Source organism: Apteryx mantelli, chromosome 2 (assembly GCF_036417845.1).
Source record: "Apteryx mantelli isolate bAptMan1 chromosome 2, bAptMan1.hap1, whole genome shotgun sequence".
In the NCBI taxonomy this organism is placed as follows: Eukaryota; Metazoa; Chordata; class Aves; order Apterygiformes; family Apterygidae; genus Apteryx; species Apteryx mantelli.
This window is the reverse complement of record NC_089979.1, coordinates 90,642,360-90,659,589: the sequence shown is the minus strand read 5'-3', so window position 1 is coordinate 90,659,589 and position 17,230 is coordinate 90,642,360. Positions and strand designations below refer to the sequence as shown.

At 37.1% G+C, this 17,230-nt stretch overlaps 1 protein-coding gene across 1 annotated transcript in view; it reads right to left on the bottom strand.

Annotated features, from left to right (window-relative positions):
- Positions 1-1,389: 1,389 nt before the first annotated feature.
- Positions 1,390-17,230, bottom strand: part of CTNND2 (catenin delta 2) — a 723,110-nt gene continuing 707,269 nt past the window's right edge. The window contains exons 20-22 of the mRNA XM_067291004.1: positions 12,719-12,850; positions 5,438-5,511; positions 1,390-2,579 (exon numbers count right to left, since the gene is read on the bottom strand). Coding sequence (XP_067147105.1) covers positions 2,319-2,579; positions 5,438-5,511; positions 12,719-12,850 — 467 coding nt within the window. The 3' untranslated portion in view covers positions 1,390-2,318. The remainder of the gene's footprint in view (positions 2,580-5,437; positions 5,512-12,718; positions 12,851-17,230) is intronic.

The window sequence follows — 17,230 nt, the reverse complement described above, 5'->3', positions numbered from 1 at the left end:
TATCAGGCAGTCAAGAAGAACTTCAAGTTATGGTGACATTCTTTAGTAAAAAAAAGTTTTTATACTGAAAATGTGCTTTGTTCAAAAGAGCACTGCAAATGTCACTCGTCTTATTAAAATCAATGTAATAAATAAAATATAAACAACCTGTGTCCAAAACTATGAATAATATTTTTATCTACCTCACTATACATCTGGCCCACTGTGCCCCTCCCACCCGCCTGTTTTTAAACTTTTAAAATTTTTTTTTCATGCGATTTTTTTCCCCATTTACTACAAAGAGCAGATAAAGTTACATATCGTACACTGGGAAAAGCTGCCAAAAAGATTAAACTATAGTACTAGATGACTGATAAACCAATTCTACCTCACAGTCCCTGCCTGCCTGAACTACTTAGTTTGCTATCTCTAGAGCAGGTAATGACTTGCAAGCGAATCCTCCCGCTGCGCACACCCCGAAGGGCACCAGGTGATGGTAACACTATTGCAATGACTAATCACAGAAACGTTTGTAACCTAAAACAATTTCTTTAACGGGAATTGAAACAGTTTACAACTAGTCCATTAGTGTTGAGTCTTAGTCTGTGAAAACAGTACACTGAACTGTTGGCTGAATGAAAGAAATGTTAGAGATACTTCTTTTTAGAGTCCTAAAGAGCTAAGATAAATATCCTGGCTCTTCTGGCCTTCTAGCCTCGATTTTATTTTTTGAAAGAAAAAGAACATTCTCTGTCCCTTACAGCTTTTTTTTTTTAGGGTTTTATTTTAAATGCATGGAAATGGTCAGTGTTTTTATATTTGAGGAATGTGTTTTGGGTGGTTTTTTTTTTTTTTTTGGTATGGTTTAAAATAACTGATTGTCCTAATGGTTCAGGAGTTGGACCCTTCTGTAGCCTGAAGAGTCTGGGGACTCCAGACTTAAGTCTGTCGGGTCTTTGCTTTCCATTCCCTCAGGGAGATGGCAAGATCAAACTCTGTCTTCCTTGAGCACTTGCTGGTTGGTGGCTGGAGAGTAACAGGATCAACTTCTTTCCTCAAGAGAAGATCAACGAAATGGCACCCAAGGGTGAAGGAGTCAGCGAAAAATCCTAGAACCCCCTCAATTTGTAAGTGGCCTAACAATTTTGAATTGTTATTGATGATTAATAAAGTGAGTAAGAGAAAGCACATACTGGAGTTTCCACTGTTTAAAAAATCAGAAAAATCAAACAGAAATTAAAGCTTGAACAAGGAAAACATTGGATGAAAATAATCCTTATACCACACAAACGCACACACTCAAACACATACACACACAAAGAGAGTACTATGCATACATGGACACACACAAGTAAGAATGTGTATTTGTATGATAGATTCTTGGAAATAGACATTCTTAGCAAATATGGATGACAGATCAATTGTAATTTATTTTCCTTTAACACTGTATCATCATAAAGAAAACTGGTATAAATGAAAAAAATCTATTTCAAATATCTACATCTAAAATTTTAGGCAGTGAAAAAGCACTTTGTTGACAAGGAGTGTGGAATGATGAATGATGTTAATTGTCAGGAACTGCTGAATGCCTTTTTTTTTTTTAGTTGCCACAAACAAATTCACATATCAGAACAAACAATACTGCTAAATATTCCTTTTTGTTTTTGTTTTTGTTTTTGTTTTGTTAAAATGCACCGGGGAAAAGAAAACAAAAAACCTGGAAATTCATACATCTTTCAAAATTTGAAATTGAAGCAATATTTAGAACCATAGCTGAAGAAACACTGTGGCATTGGTGTAATATACACAATGCACTTTGTTTTTTTAACTGTAATGTACATCAAATACTTTACAACAATGCATTAACAAAAGGCAAGAAACATCTTGCTGTACAGAGGAAACCCCAAATGCAACTTGAAGCCTAGATTCACAATGAATAAGGATATTAAACAAAGTGTGAGAAGCTGTTCCCCATAAAGTATGTACGCTGCTAAGTTACTTGTGCTTAACTCTTGACCCACATCCACTGTCATGTTCTCCCTCCTTCCTTCAGCCACATTCAATATACGGCACTGAACTTTAGACTCTATAGGCCAACAATAAAGTTGTCCCACACTGTAATATATATATATATATATAATATATATATATCTTTCTAATTGCTCCCTTGTTTAGCTTTCATTTCTTTTAGCCTTCTAAAAAAATCTTAAATTTTCCATACTGGTTATCTGGGCCTTCCTATGGAACAGGCTTTAACAAACTAAATTTGCAGGAAAAAAAAAGTCTTGTGGTATGCATGCACATGCACAGTTCCTGGAGCTTTAGTGTCTGCCCAAGTCTCACACCCAGGAGTCAGGAGAGGCTGGATAGTGGCTTGTTTCATAGTTAAGTTCACTATAGGGACGAGCAGCTGAATAGAAGTCGACGTAGTTGCCAGTTGACTTTAGTCCCAGGTGCATGTTGTACTCGCTTGCAGGTGGACGATGATGCACTTGGTCCTCAAAGAAGGACTCGTCATAGCTTCTGGTTGAATTCTGAAACGGCTGATATGGTTCATAATCTTTTCTGCTGGGCTCCTGTGGAACTGGCTGTGTTGAAACCTGAAATACCCACAACTTGTTAGATATAACACATAGTGGGCAACAACATGGAAGAAAGAATAATTCTCATGCTTTTATGTTTATCATGCTGGGAATACAAAGGCATGCATTATCCTAACATCTGCCCAAAGTATTGCTTAGTAGTGAATTATTTCCACAGCTTTGCCTTGTCATTCCAAATGACTTTGTTACATTTTCATTTATTATTTAATATTATTGCTGCTAACAGATGTCTGTTTACTTCAAAAGTAGTTAAAAATCTGGATCTGAACAGTGTGGCTTACAATTACTTTTGTAATATAATCTGTATGTAACTTTCTGACTATTTTGCAGATGTACATTCCCAACACTGGTGCCCAAAACTCATCCTTGAAGAATCTGAATGAAAGTGATATACATTCCAAAGATGCTGAAGATTTTGACACAAGTGAGATTTAGAATAAGAACCAAGCATAGTCTTCAGGCACTGACATGAGAAAATTTCCAAGTGCCATGAAATGTGCCCTTCAGCTACTGTTAAGCCGAACCATCTTCTTACCACCTCTTCGACACCTTCTGTTAGCAATCTTGGGATGTTGCTACATATTCAAGTTGCCTTGAAGCCCAAATAGTGACGATGTGCAGAAGAAAATCTCAGGCAGTCCCTAACTTAAGTTCCCTGTAAAGTTGTTCTCACACAGCCCAAGTAAGTGTCTGTTCTTACCATGGGGATTTTTAACTAAGAGATGAAATCTATAAACATTTGCTAAGTATCTTGGTAGAACAGAATACTCTAGGACACCTCCATTAAAATTGGGAAGATTTTTTGACCATAAAAGCATACAGCAGTCCCACTGCTATGTCCTAAACCATTTGATATTCTTTCAAAGAATGGCTGCATTGAACTCCTGTAGCAGAGTGCGAAAGGTTGTCTATCTGCATCCATCACCTTTAACAATCCCACAGGTGATGTTGCAACATTGGGTCCAACATTAGAACAGCAACAGGGAGCATAACTACACTAGATTCTATTTCTAGTACTGCTATTAATGTTTATAGGACCTTGAACAGATCATTTCACTCCACATATTTAAATACAGTTGTTTAATTTTGGACACATGAGAAAAATGCTATACTAAGCAATCTATTTAGAAGCCAAAAAGTTAGGGCTGATCAATGCTTTTGAGCAAAAAGTAGGGGACTGAATTAATATTTTGGGGTTCTTTTTAATTAAAAACATTATTTCTGAAATGTCAATCAGAAACCTGACATTTCATTGAGAAAGCAAATAGGTAGAAATAGAAAAATATTTTTGCTTTTGGGGTTTCTACTTTAGCTTTTTGCCCCCAAAATAAAATTCGTTGATTCATAACTGCAGTTAGAGTGCACCAGCTGTTAGAGTACTTCAGTAGAGTACTTATTTTCTCTAAGTACTGTGTTAATTAGAAGGACTTTATTTCTTTCAATGCACTAAAAGCAGAAACACTGTCATGTACTGAAGTGCCTCACACAAAGAAAACATATGGTACACCATAGGAAATGCTGGCTAACTAAAGAGCATAACCAGTAACGGAAAATGGAGGCACAGAACATTGGAAACCATTCACATGCAGTTGGTGGATTGAAACTGAAACATCAGAATCAAAATTTTCAGAAAAAAATCTTTTTTATCAGTTCTACCCAGTATGGATTTACCTGTCTGATACTAGTAATCATTTTAGGCGTTTTCCTTAAACATTTATTGGCTTCATTTCTCTATTTTAAAAAAATGCTGTAACTTTTGTACAACTCATAGGGAGGTTGTGAAAATATTAATGAGTTGTGATAATTAAGTGCAAAGTATCATTACACATAATGATGAAACAAAAGCCAAAGATCATAGAAAAATGTCCACTTCCTAAGAGGCTGAGGAGATACTATTCTGAAGTCACCTGAATGTCATATGTGTCAATATTACAACAGCCTGGGTTTTTTTGTTTTTTTTTTCATTCTGTGGGGGTATGTTAACTTGCCATCCCTGATCCCAATTAAATTTCTGGAATGTCCACCTTATTCATTAGTACTTATTGCTTACTGGTTTTCATGGACAAGACATTTTAAAAGATTCCCAAGCTTCTGGACAGAATGGCTTGGATATACATACATGTAAAACTGTCCTTACTGATGAAATGCTAGATTTTCTTTTACCCATGCCCCTTACATACCTTAAAAACAAACAAATAAACAAAAAGCCTTACTGCAAATCATGCTTGTAAAATGACCAAATGACAAATATGAGGACTTTAACTACATATAAGTATAGCATACACACCCCTGCAAGAGATAGAAGGAGGTTCTCTCTCCAGGCCTATTCAATGCTTGGGTTTCTGCTGAACCACCTTAGCATGTGAGCCACGTGGTGTCAACAGTAGTGCTGAATTTTTTATGATGGATATATCCACATAATGAGATGTGAATGGATTTCACCAAATTCACTGGCATGAGAGGCCATGAAATAGGTTCCCTTTACTAGTAGACCTAGTGGAAGTGGCCATTCTGCTAGCCAGGCTTTTGTAGTCTCAGTCACACCCATCTAGACCTTTAAAGACATTTGGGTCTCAAGCCCCTCTTTATTTCAGTAATAGTGACAGGCCTAAATACCTTAGATCATGTTTGTGGGTATACTATTCAATGTAATAACCTGTTGCACATTTTTGAAACTTGGACTGAAATTATCCATTAGCATAAAAGACTGTAACTCGGTTGAAGCCAGTGGAAGTGCTAGCATGTCCTGTTATCTCGATTTTTCAGTCCTTGTGATATTTTTCTTCATTTCCATACAAAATGCTAAATTAGTCTTTTGCTGTTTGGAACAATAACATTTCAGTCTCCTTCCTTACTTGGTTATGTTTGATGTCTTCAGCAGGTGCACCATACGAATTCCTGTACAAAGTTGAGATTCCAGTGCTTTGAGCTGAAGAGACAAAAAAGGAAGGTAAAAGCAGTTTTACCAAACATATCTCTTTAGCTTAAAAAGTGATTCTTAAGGCTTCTTTAAATACAGTGGCTGATACCCATATGAAAACACCTGCAGACTTCTCTTTTCTCGCCCTCCCACCAAACAGTCTTAATCTTCTCTTTGGTGTACATGTATGTAACATATATTAATGGTGCTAATGGTAACAGGTGCTATGTCTTATTTATACCACTCTTGGGCTCTTATATAAATACAACAAAATAATTTCATATACAGCTAGCATTCAGTAATATACGTCAGGCAATATATGAGATTTTATGTCACATACACAAAACAGATAACAATTGTAAATACTCAGTTTAAGAAACAGCAACGACTTGGCGTTTTGTTCCTTTCACTTCAGTTGGATGATGTTACACAAAATTCTGTACTGTTTATTATAGAGTGCTTTTGCTATATGGTGAAATATTGATGTGAAAAGTGATTAAATATAACTGGAAAATGAGTTATGTGAAAAAGTAGTATGTAGTTACACTGAAGAGATCTGGACGAGATAGTCTCACATCTGCAAATGGCTGTCATGTTCTTCTCAGATGACCTACTGATAAAATGCACCAATAAAACTGAGTTATGAGTTTGAAAAACAAGTGCTTCTAGAGACAAGAAAAACATTATGGTGTTATAAAAAATTTATTTTTTCCCCATGAGAACACATACAAAGACAAGACTTTCTCCCGGAAGACTCATTTCACTGATTACTTTGATGTGGCTATCATCTAGCTAAAGTGTAGTTTGCCTGTAGAATTAGAAACACTATGCATTTCTCATATTTGCAAGAATATGAAGGATGTATTTTGTGGAGCTGCTGCACATATTGTTCTTACTGGGCATGAGTTATTAACTCTCCAGATGTCAGAGCCAATGATTTTATGCTGCCATTATTATTCCCATTATAAAAGCATGTGCCTGCAAGCAAATTTTTTAAATTTTGAGTAGTTGTGACCATTAATAAAATCAGAATCATCACTGGAATCAAAACATGTCACTTGTGCAACTTATTTCAGGTTTCTGTGAAATGACATAAGAACTGGATGTACCAAGAGTTCCTTTTAGTACCTTCACAGTTGAACACCTTTGAGGGTGACTGAGCAACAGAGATGAAAGCTGGGTATGGGATCCATGCTAGTTACATCATCATGAAGAAACACAGTTACTGAGGGAGATGTAACTATTCTTTCTTCCTTTGAGTGCCTGCTAGCATGGATCCCAGCAAGCACAACTTGCCTTTATCCTTCTTTCTCCAGCCATCACACCTTCTAAAGTTGACTGGGATATTCCAATTTTGATCTTCGCATCTGCCACAGGTACCATGCTGAGGGTGTGATTTTTGACAAAGTTTGGTGCACTGTTCCATGCTGGTGCTTTACAGATCTCAGGTAGTATTCTTAAAGATCTCCAATATGTCCTTGAAACAGGCTAAAGACAAGGCTCATACAGTGGGATGATGAGTTCTAACAGCTGGAAGAAGAGGCTTTTCACCTGATAACCATTAGCTAAGGGGATGAGAAAACTCTGGTTTCTTGATGAGCTCGATACAATTACTGAGGCAGTGCATAGTCCCGTGTACAAAATAGAGCAGTGCTCTGGAGGTCTCCAAGGAGTGTGGTGGGATCCTTCCTTTGAATGTGGGAGGAAGACAAGCTCTAGTAACAGATGATGGTTGGTCCTTTTCAATGGGAGGTACTCTCAATTCTGCCTGGGCGCCAGTAGCAGATGGAAGTCATGAGTGCCTGAGCAGGCTGTCTTTGGCCATAGATGCTAATGCAGAAGAGTTACTCTACAAAGGGTCTCTCTGTTCAGGCTACATTTTATCGCCAAACTACAGTAATGCGTGAGGCTTGACTCTTTTTTATTTCAGTGTTTTTTATGAGTTCCACCTGGACCCACTGCTTTAGTGTTTGAATCTGTCCTTCTGGATGCCAGTCTTTGACATTAGATGATTCCACATCAGCACTGCCATTCAGGGTGCTTCTCGTGCTGGTGTGGCTCTCAGTGGTGTCAATGCCAGATCTTTCCTCAGTACTATTTTTTTTATGCTGGTTTTCTGATTTTTTGCTAGCCACACAAAGCACTAGAAGAAGCTATCTTACACATATCCTTCTTCTCAAGAGTTAAAGATTCAGAGATAGTGTTTCAGCTGCCCATTTTGTGATGTGCAACTTCTTGAACAAAATGAAAGTGATAGTCAATGGTTTCAATGCTTTGGCCTCTCATAAACAGGGGAAGAACTTTCCATAACCATTTTTTTGGATGTATATGAATCTCAAAATGAGCAAGGCCTGAAGTTTCATGCATGCGAGTTTTAAGTCAGGCATGACTGAAAGTATTCAGACCAGACAGGACAATACTGTTCATGGGTATTTAAAGTCAAGAATAAGAAGATGGATGTAAGGTGCAACATCTGAAGGTTTTATGAAGAATCTGATGAAAAATAGCAGACTGGACATATGCTAATTTATATGTTGCTCCCAGAGGCAAGCAGAGAGACGTAAGGGAGGGCCATGGCCTTTCCATCTTTTTACAGGTATATAAAAAGGCACACGGAACATGTGTGCCACAAATAACCATGGCTATTAAAACACAGAAACAGTCTAGACTGTTACCCATGCCTGCGCATACCTGTCCAACACATTACTATGAAGTTTGCACTAATGCAGTCATAAATTTACACATGCCAGATATAAGACTTGCAGTCGCCCAGACTGCAGATCTACAATAGAAAGCTGGACACAGCGGCTGCTTATGAGAACAGCTGCAAGGTCTACATTGCTGATTCCACTGCAGTCACATGAATACAAACTCACCACTTAAAAATGCAAACAAACTGGAGTATCTTTTCTAATAAAAAGAAATACAGTGACACATCAAACACTTAGAAATGACTGCCACAAGTTCACAAACAAGAAATCTTAGCCTGGTCAAGCTGAGAGGCTGATACCATTCCCTCTCTTGAGTAAATGTAAATCAAGCAATGCAGCTGCTAGCAATGCATGTGGCCCTGCTCCAGTATCTGCTTCTGGACATGTAGGCATACTTGGGAACTGCTGAACTCTGCTATGTTTCAGTGAGCAGTTGGGTCTGGTGTCCAAAGGGAGAGGGCAAATATAAAGAAGAGAGGAAATAAGCCAGATGAATGGACAGATGTGTGGTTATTTGTGGAATTGTCTGTTTCTTGCTTTTAGATTGTTTAAGTGCCATCACAGTAAAATTATTAAAGGGAGAGAAAGACAGGGAAATGGAAGAATTATATATATATTTTTTATAAAACACAGCAAGAGAAGGGAAAGGAGTACAAGGAGTGCAAGACATGGAGACCTCCCCGCAGCCACACTCCCTTACAGAGATGTAAGAATTGTAGCAGCAGATGAAATGATCCCAAAGCTGATGAGTCAGTGTGTGTATGTGTGTATTTTATGTAGTTTTTACACTTAAGTACAAGATAATACTGCAGAGGTAAAATTGGGAAGATTCTAAAATGAGTATGATGATAAAACTGCAGTGCTTCATGGTTGCATTGTACAAGACAATTATATAAAACTACTTTTTTTTTTTTTCATTCAGTTTTCAGGATGATACAGGTTAGAAAAGTATCAAATGATTTCCCACGGCAGTCTTCTGCAAAGCTTACAGCAGCTTTGAAAATTATGTCACTCAGTGGTTGATGTCACAAAGATATCACTGATCTAAGTCCTTCCCATGTATCCCAGTCACTTACTTGATTCATGGTTTAACATTCAAGTTTCAGCTCCTAAAACTGCTCATTCTGAATACACCTACAGTCACGTTGAAACAGTAAGGTGCAAACACAGACTGATAGTAAGAAAGAAAAGATAAATCAGACAGATACAGTCATCCTCATGTACATGTCCTGCTTTTTCTGCTATAATCAGTGGGACTCTTTTTCTGAAATTTAGTTCAAGACAGCAAAGGAAAATACTTTTGTACCTCAGAAATATCAGCTAACAGATATCACTACCTGTCTTAGCATTGCCAGCTTCTTGCATGGTGAAAGATGAGGTAAGGGCATGGGAAAAGATTATTTTGTATTATGGTTTCTTAAAGTAATAGTAAGTTCAAGTAGCCAGAGCACTTGCAGCTGTTGTTGATTGTTGTTTGTGTTCAGACTGTGCAGGAATTTACAAGTAAGTTTAGATAAGAAAAGTATAGATGATTAAGTATGACTATCGATAATCAAAAGAAAATCATCCGAAGGAGTTACTGCTGGTGGAAGAGATGATACAGGGTACAGACTATGGTGCACATATTGGTTCAGTAAGGGAACTCACAAAGTAAAAGAAACTTTAGAGTAGGAATCCCATGATAGTATGCAGCAAGCTTATCTTCTCTGTTCTGAAGGAAAACACCATGGCATAAATAACGCTATCACATTCATTTATAGTTCTTGTATTTTTTTAAAGAATATAATAGTTTTTTTCTTAAAAATATACTTTGGATGATAAAATTTTATTATTGGTTATTATTTTCTAGTGTGAAGATGGACTGTAAATGTACAAGGCATCATAAACCTGTGAAGAGGGCAATGAGAACTTTGATATTGTTCCTGTATTTCTTAGCTATCCTTGTGAAATCAATATAGGTTATCATTTTCAGCCAAACTGTTTACTTCAAAGAGTCTCCATATTTCCGAAAGGTTTCCTGACAGCTCCCAACAATGGCAAGAAGCCAATGTTTCTACTTTGAAAATCCATCAAAAAACCCTCATTTCAGTCCCAGCCAACAGGTCATAAAATTTTTGATCTATAAACTGAGAAGAGCTTTGGAGACGAGCATGGAGACAGTTGTGAATAAATGGGGACTACAGCTATAGCTCCACATTCTGTGTAAATCCATAAGTCAAAAAAAGCCTTATGTAATACATCAGCTTGGCACAAAATAGAAGAGCAGCTCAAAATACTTATATGCCAGGTGGTACTTGAAAAAACATTTATCTATGTCCCATAGGGTCTGTGGATATATTAGCTGCAATGCATTATTTGATATACAAAACAAGATAAAGGTACTGCAGTGAACTTGTCACACGCATTTATATTAGACCATCTGAGTCAAGCCAAAATGTTTTGCAATTAAAATCACAAATACTGAATTTTACATTGTTCTTTAATGAAATATTTGCTATTTAACAATCTGCAGATATGTTATACTAATTACATGTTGAATGTTGATTAGCAAGACTTTTTCACTCCTTCTAACTGTAATTTTCTTTTTTTCTTAAAATGGTGCTTAGTTTGAGCTCAGACCAGAGCAGAGGCTTGGTGATCTGAAAGAGAGAGAATGTGATGCGTTAATTCCATATTCATTTGTACAATGGCTATGTAAGATTGTGAAATATCATAAAATTGATCAAATTTTTCAAATTGACTTTTTGATTTCTTTCACTGTAGCTGGAAAAGTAGTCAATAGCTGAGCATGACGCTGAGAACTTCCTTATTAAGAGCCCACCCAAAAGATCAGTAATACAAAAGACAAAATGGAAGCATATATTCAAGGAAAACAGGATGCAAAAATCACAGCAGAGCAATGGCTGCTGGTGAAGTACAAGCCTCATGCTCCTAAAATTAGCTAGAAAGAGAAAGGATATAACTGACAGGAATGGGAGAACAAAAATACTACAGTAAAAGGCAAAATGAAAAGGGATGGGGAAAAAACAACATGATTTTTCTTTGTGTGGAGAGAGACAAGAAGGAAGATGTCACTATCTGTAAGGAAACCACAGAAATATCATTTTTTTGGTGATCCTTCCAATGTAATCTGGTTGTTTAAATTTGCAGATATAGCTAGAAGGAAACACTCTATGCTTTCTGTCTTTTCAGCCTGCTGCTCTTACTCCTGAGAGGCCCTCTTCACAGATACTCGACAAAGTTGTGAAAAAAATACAATCCTGTACTTCACAGTCATGTACGTCATGACCTTGGAAGTGTTTTAGAGAACCATTCTGTGTGGTGAATATCAAACATTGCAAATATTACAGATACATTAAGTACGGTACCTTGACTGAATAAATGGCTTCCTGTTTCCTGTAATCACACACAGTATCCTGCAGATGCCATTCAGGACACTCATCAATTTGGTGGTTTCCAAATGCTCTTGACTGTCATTCCTCTTCTTCAGATTTCCACTTTCATGCTAATTAACGTCCTGTATTGCATTTTCACGTATGTTCAAATGCTGGCCTTTAGATTTTGATTGCAAAATAGTGTATAGCACAATAAAAGCTGTATGAGTCATGTTATATCCTGAATAGAGTCTTGAAAGCAGACACTATGGCATGGATGGCTTGACACTGAATTGGCATGTTAGTGGCATCCCCAATGAGATGAGGAACAAAAAGACAACACACTGGCAAACCCAGCAGGCAGGATGGCTCCTCACTGTGATTTATTACTTGCACTGAGGTAGCACTTGGAGAAGAAGACACCATGGCGCTCAGCACTGTATAAACACAACAAAATGCCCACCACAGGATACACAAGTCTGTGCAACGGTGATGGAGACCAACACATATTTTGTAAGAGGATCATTATTAGGCAAAGCACTCAAGAATTCATAATTACTGACATTCTAATGGGTTAATGAGCTCACTAGGACAGAGAAGCCTTCATGAAACCTGCAACAGATGCCATAATAGACCCAGAGAAAATCACTGCATTTCAATCAACCTTGAGAAAAAACTATCAAGGTAAGACTGTACAAACTACTACTGAATTTCCTAGGAATTACTGACACATGCAAAATAAACTAACTGGTCCTAGAAAGCTGTTCCCTGCAAAAGACAGATGTTAGGGATCGCTGCACATGCTCAACCATTGTTATGCTTACAGAAACAAAGCTAGTTAACACAAGGTGGATTTACCCACCTCTGTTAAAAAGGAAACCAACTTCTAATTAAAAAAACTGTAAAACTGCTTTTAGAACTTTTTCTCTGTGAAGAGACATGGTCTTCACAAATGATTTCATACAGCATTGTATTTACTATGGTCAGTACTTGTGTTTCTCAAGGATACTAAAACTTTGCAATCAACCAAAGCAGGTTGACTCTTTTCTCTGTTACTGTACACTCTGCCAAGCCTACAAAATATGTCTATGACAGCTGATTTTTACATATGCTACATAAGCATAATCTTACCTGTCATGGTGTCTTTCCTAGAAGTGTGTTCTCCCTTATTTCCATGGTAAGTCGCGTTTGTTCCAGTTGATTCATAGTCTGTTTTTCTTTCTTTTAGGCTGATCATTTCCCGAGGTGAGGCTGGGGCACTTGCTAGATCATAAAAACAGATTTATTTTTCTCCCCACATATCACTGAATGTAGTGTTTAACTCTAGAGTAAACATTTTAATAAAGTTTGTATTTGTTAGCATAATAATGTTAGCACACTAATGTTAAGCTGTTTGAAGAAACACTACGACAAGATGGACAAGAAGAGAAGGTGCTGTTATTTCAAATACAGAACAAATGTATTCATGGGACAACAAACTCCAAACATCATTTTCTCTCTGAATTTATATTTTTTCATTTATACGCAACATCTAAGATGATCATTATGAAACAGTAGAATAATAACCAAATGTTTTTTTCCCCTTAGCTTTTCAGTTTCTTTAACTTGTCAGTACTTTCAGTTATAGGCACTTCCATATTTTTCTCAAAATGGTCAATTTATTTCAGTGGAAAAGACCCTTAAATGTCAACTGAGTAGAAAAACGTTTATAAATAGTTTCCTTCCTTCTCTGTTGAAATAAACAAAACCATGAAACAGGTTCCCATAAGGGGGAAGGGAAGAAAAGTGTTTTTCATAGAAAACATATAAGAAAGAATACCTAATACTTAAACGTAACTCAAATAATTTCTCTTCTGCCTTTAACTATCTATAGATGAACAGCTGCAATTAGAACAACAACTAAGGTATCACTAAAATTTAAGTTATCATTAAAACAAAAAAAAAAATTAAAACTCCTTCATCATGTGTTGCCCTGCGACTGTTTAAAAGTGGAGGGCGCTGAAAGAAGAAGGAAGAGGGGTGATGGAACAGGAGGAAGAGCTGGCTTGCAGTACGGTTCCATAACCGACTCTGAGATCTGGCAGTCAGTAAGAAAAAGACTCAGTGAAACTGGTTGTATGGGTAAAAGGGGGAAAGTTCAAGATGACTAGGAGGAGAATTGGTTTTGTATTTCATTGCCATGCACTGGAAAAGGTGAGTGACCACTGGCATTGATCATGAAGACTTAGCAGTCATGATTCTTAGACAGGAAGTGGGAAAAAAAGCAGAGGAAAAATGGATTTCAGGTAACCTGACTTCAAAAGACTTAGGTGTTGGTAGATACAATACACTTTCCCTGTTGGGGTAACAAATTTAATTAAAAACAGAGTTCATCAGAGATTTTTCAATTATTTTTAAAGAACTGTTATTAAGGACACAAGCATAGGGCATAGGGGCAGCAGACAGGAAGAGTAGAGACCAACTTGGATCAATCATGGCCACTGCATAACTCCAAACTCAAGGAGTCATACCAAAATGTAAAAAAATAGGTCAGGAAATACCTAGAATGTATATACAAGAATACCATGTGCACTTAGAGACAAAATCAAGGAAGCCAATCTACAAAATAAAACACAACTAGGAAGAGACATATAGGTTCATCTGCCCTAAGTTCAGCATCTAAATTAAATGTGTTAATTGGGGCTACTCACCTGAGGCACCCTTTATATACAATGGAAAGAAAGAGGTACTTTCAGAGGATGATTTGCCTCACAAGTTAAGTGTCTACATTAAATAACCTTAACTGCCCTCTAGACTTTTCTTCCTCCATTGCCTACAGAGGGAGTGTAGAGTTACCAACTCAGACTTGGATGGTTAAAGTTAGATGAGATAAATTTAATCCAAAGTGTTAAAAACTCTATAAACACAATAACAATAGTAAGAAGTAATAAAGATACAGCTGGCCCACTGCTTCAGGAGGATGAAAAATTAATAATAAAATGGCTCTAAATGTTTATTACCTGTTTTGTTTCATTCTTCATTAAAAATACAAAAGTGATCAGATGGATAAAACAATTAGCAGCAATGATAATTCCCTCAGGCAAGAAGAGAGTATCTGTGGGCAAGTTAACTTTGCCAAGCATGGTGAAATCCATTCTACTACTTAAGGATCTTGCTGAGCAATCTCAGACCCATTAGCGTTTGCTTTGAGAATTCACAGAAGACAGGTGAAATTCCAGAAAACTGGCAAAAGGCAAATATTTTAAGCATTTTCAAAAAGGAAGATTCAGAGAATTATGGGCTGATTACCTGATAACATGGCCCTGACAGTATATCTGAATATCTGAGCAATTTTGGCCCCAGATGTAAATATTTCCCCAATATACAGACATACAGCTACCTCTGAAATAAGTATATACACATTTAACTCTTTTTTCACAGATGACATAATAGTTTTAGTAATCTAGCTATTCTAGACTGGTGAATATGAACAAAAGCTGGGCCAGAGGACAGAGTACAAGCTGAGTGGCAGAGCATCCCAGTTCCTAGTGAATGTAGAGAGGTACAAAAATAACAAACTAAAGCACTGGTGCTTACTTCCATACTCTCCCATGCCTCCACTCAGGTATTTGATATGTTAAGAGGACTCTCTAAAGCAAGAATTAATGCTGAAAATGAGTTTCAGTGAAGATTTTGGAAAATATCTAATTATCCACCTTTGCATTTGTAACACTGTGTTGCTGAACTCTCCTTCCATCATAGGGTTTGGTAATTGCTCAGTGCATCAACATTTCCCTTCCCCAAGGTTAGCTGATGTGCTGTCATTATAGTACTATCCTAGCTATGAACAACAGCACTTTCACATCCCTCCTTGCACAAGTTGCCTTTCCATTTTTATATTGCTTACCTGAAACCTAAGTTTTAAGAACAGGACTTTGCTCCCCACTATCATTTCCAAGCATTCCCAAAGACAGTGGTATTGTTTTTACTCATTTCTAACCAACAAAATTATACTTATATGATTTCAAATAAGAACACTAACATTTGGTAAAAGATCCATTATGTGCCCTCGCTCTAAAAAAGGAAAAAAAATTTAAGAAAAGCTCATTCGTTAAGCTTAATCAGCAGCTATGTCTCTCAGCATCTCTAAACCATGGTACAATTTTTATTTAAGGAGTAGGGAAGCACTTGTGCAGTAATTATGCATTCTGCTCAGATAGGTTCTGCTGGCCCTGGCCTCTGAATTTACAAAGCAAATGTGTGACAGATGGCTTTTCTTATGAAGCCATTAAAATTGGGGATTGCTTTGAAATTGCTTGTCAATAATGATGTAATTCTGAAGCTGATAATTCAGTAGATGTAAAGAAACATGACGTTACCAAATCAGCTAATGGAAACATGACTCCAAGAGGAGACAAAACAGAATGCAAACCTCGAAAAGACTGCTAACACACGGATGCACTTTGTTTCATGTACTCTAGTGATGCCAAATACTCTGGTGTTTTGTATACACTGACTGCTAAAGACAAAACCATCTCACTCTCTTCCCTGTGGGAATTATATCTCTCGTCCCACAGAAAAATTGCTTTCTGGCAAGTGTTAAAATTCAGGTGTGGCCTCTTGCAGGGTTTTTATTGGAAGCAGACATAAAATCATTAGTTGACATTAGACTGAAAGGCTTCTAAGGCTTTCTGCTCCTTAGCCTTAAAGGACACAAAAAAGAAGACAGATCCCTCTATGCTAGTTAAAGCATCATATCACCAAATCATAGGGATGGATGGGACATCATGTGTTCACCTACTTCAACTCTTTACCCCAAGGTAGGATCCAGTATACCAAGATAATTCTTGACAGATTTTCATCTAAACCTAAAGATTTCTAATGAAAGAGATCACATAACTGCTCCAAGCGCCCTACTCCCATGCTTCGCATCCCTACTGTTAGGAAATGTTCCCAGTGTTTCACCTGACTCCTTGCTGCTCATTATTTCCATTTGTCTGCTATGAAAATAGAGAAAGATTATACTATTCCTCTTTGCAGTTGGCAGTTACATGCTTGAATACTTAATGTGTACCTTTTCTCACAGCCCTCATCTTGGTTCTCTCCAAGCTAAACAATCACAGTCCATTCACTTATCCTCATATCCTGATTTCTCCATCTCTTGATTCATGTTTGCAATTAACAAAAATCCCTAGATCATTTCTGCACAACTTTTATCTAGCCAGTTGTTCCCCATATACTTCACTGGTAAAGAATAGGATCTTTTTTCCCCCATTCGGACAATATCTCCAATTTCTCAGGATCATTCTGAATTCTGATAATGCCCTTCAAGGTACATGAGTCTCTCCCAGTTTTGTGTTTTTGGCAAAGGTAAGAGGCATTCTTTGTTCATTATCTGGGTCATTAATGAAAACACTGAAGAGTACTGGACCCATTGCAAACTCCCAAGCAAAACATCCTTTCATTTTGGCAATGAACAATACCTCTTCTTTGAGAATGGTTTTCCAGTCTGTTTTGCATTCACCTTACATATCTTTTTCTGGATTGCGTTTCTCCAGCTTGTCTATAAAAATGTTGTGTGGAATAGTGTCAAGTCTTACTGATTACAGTAGATTTAATTCACTGACTATTCATGTCCACAAAGTCCTATACCTATGTTGTAGC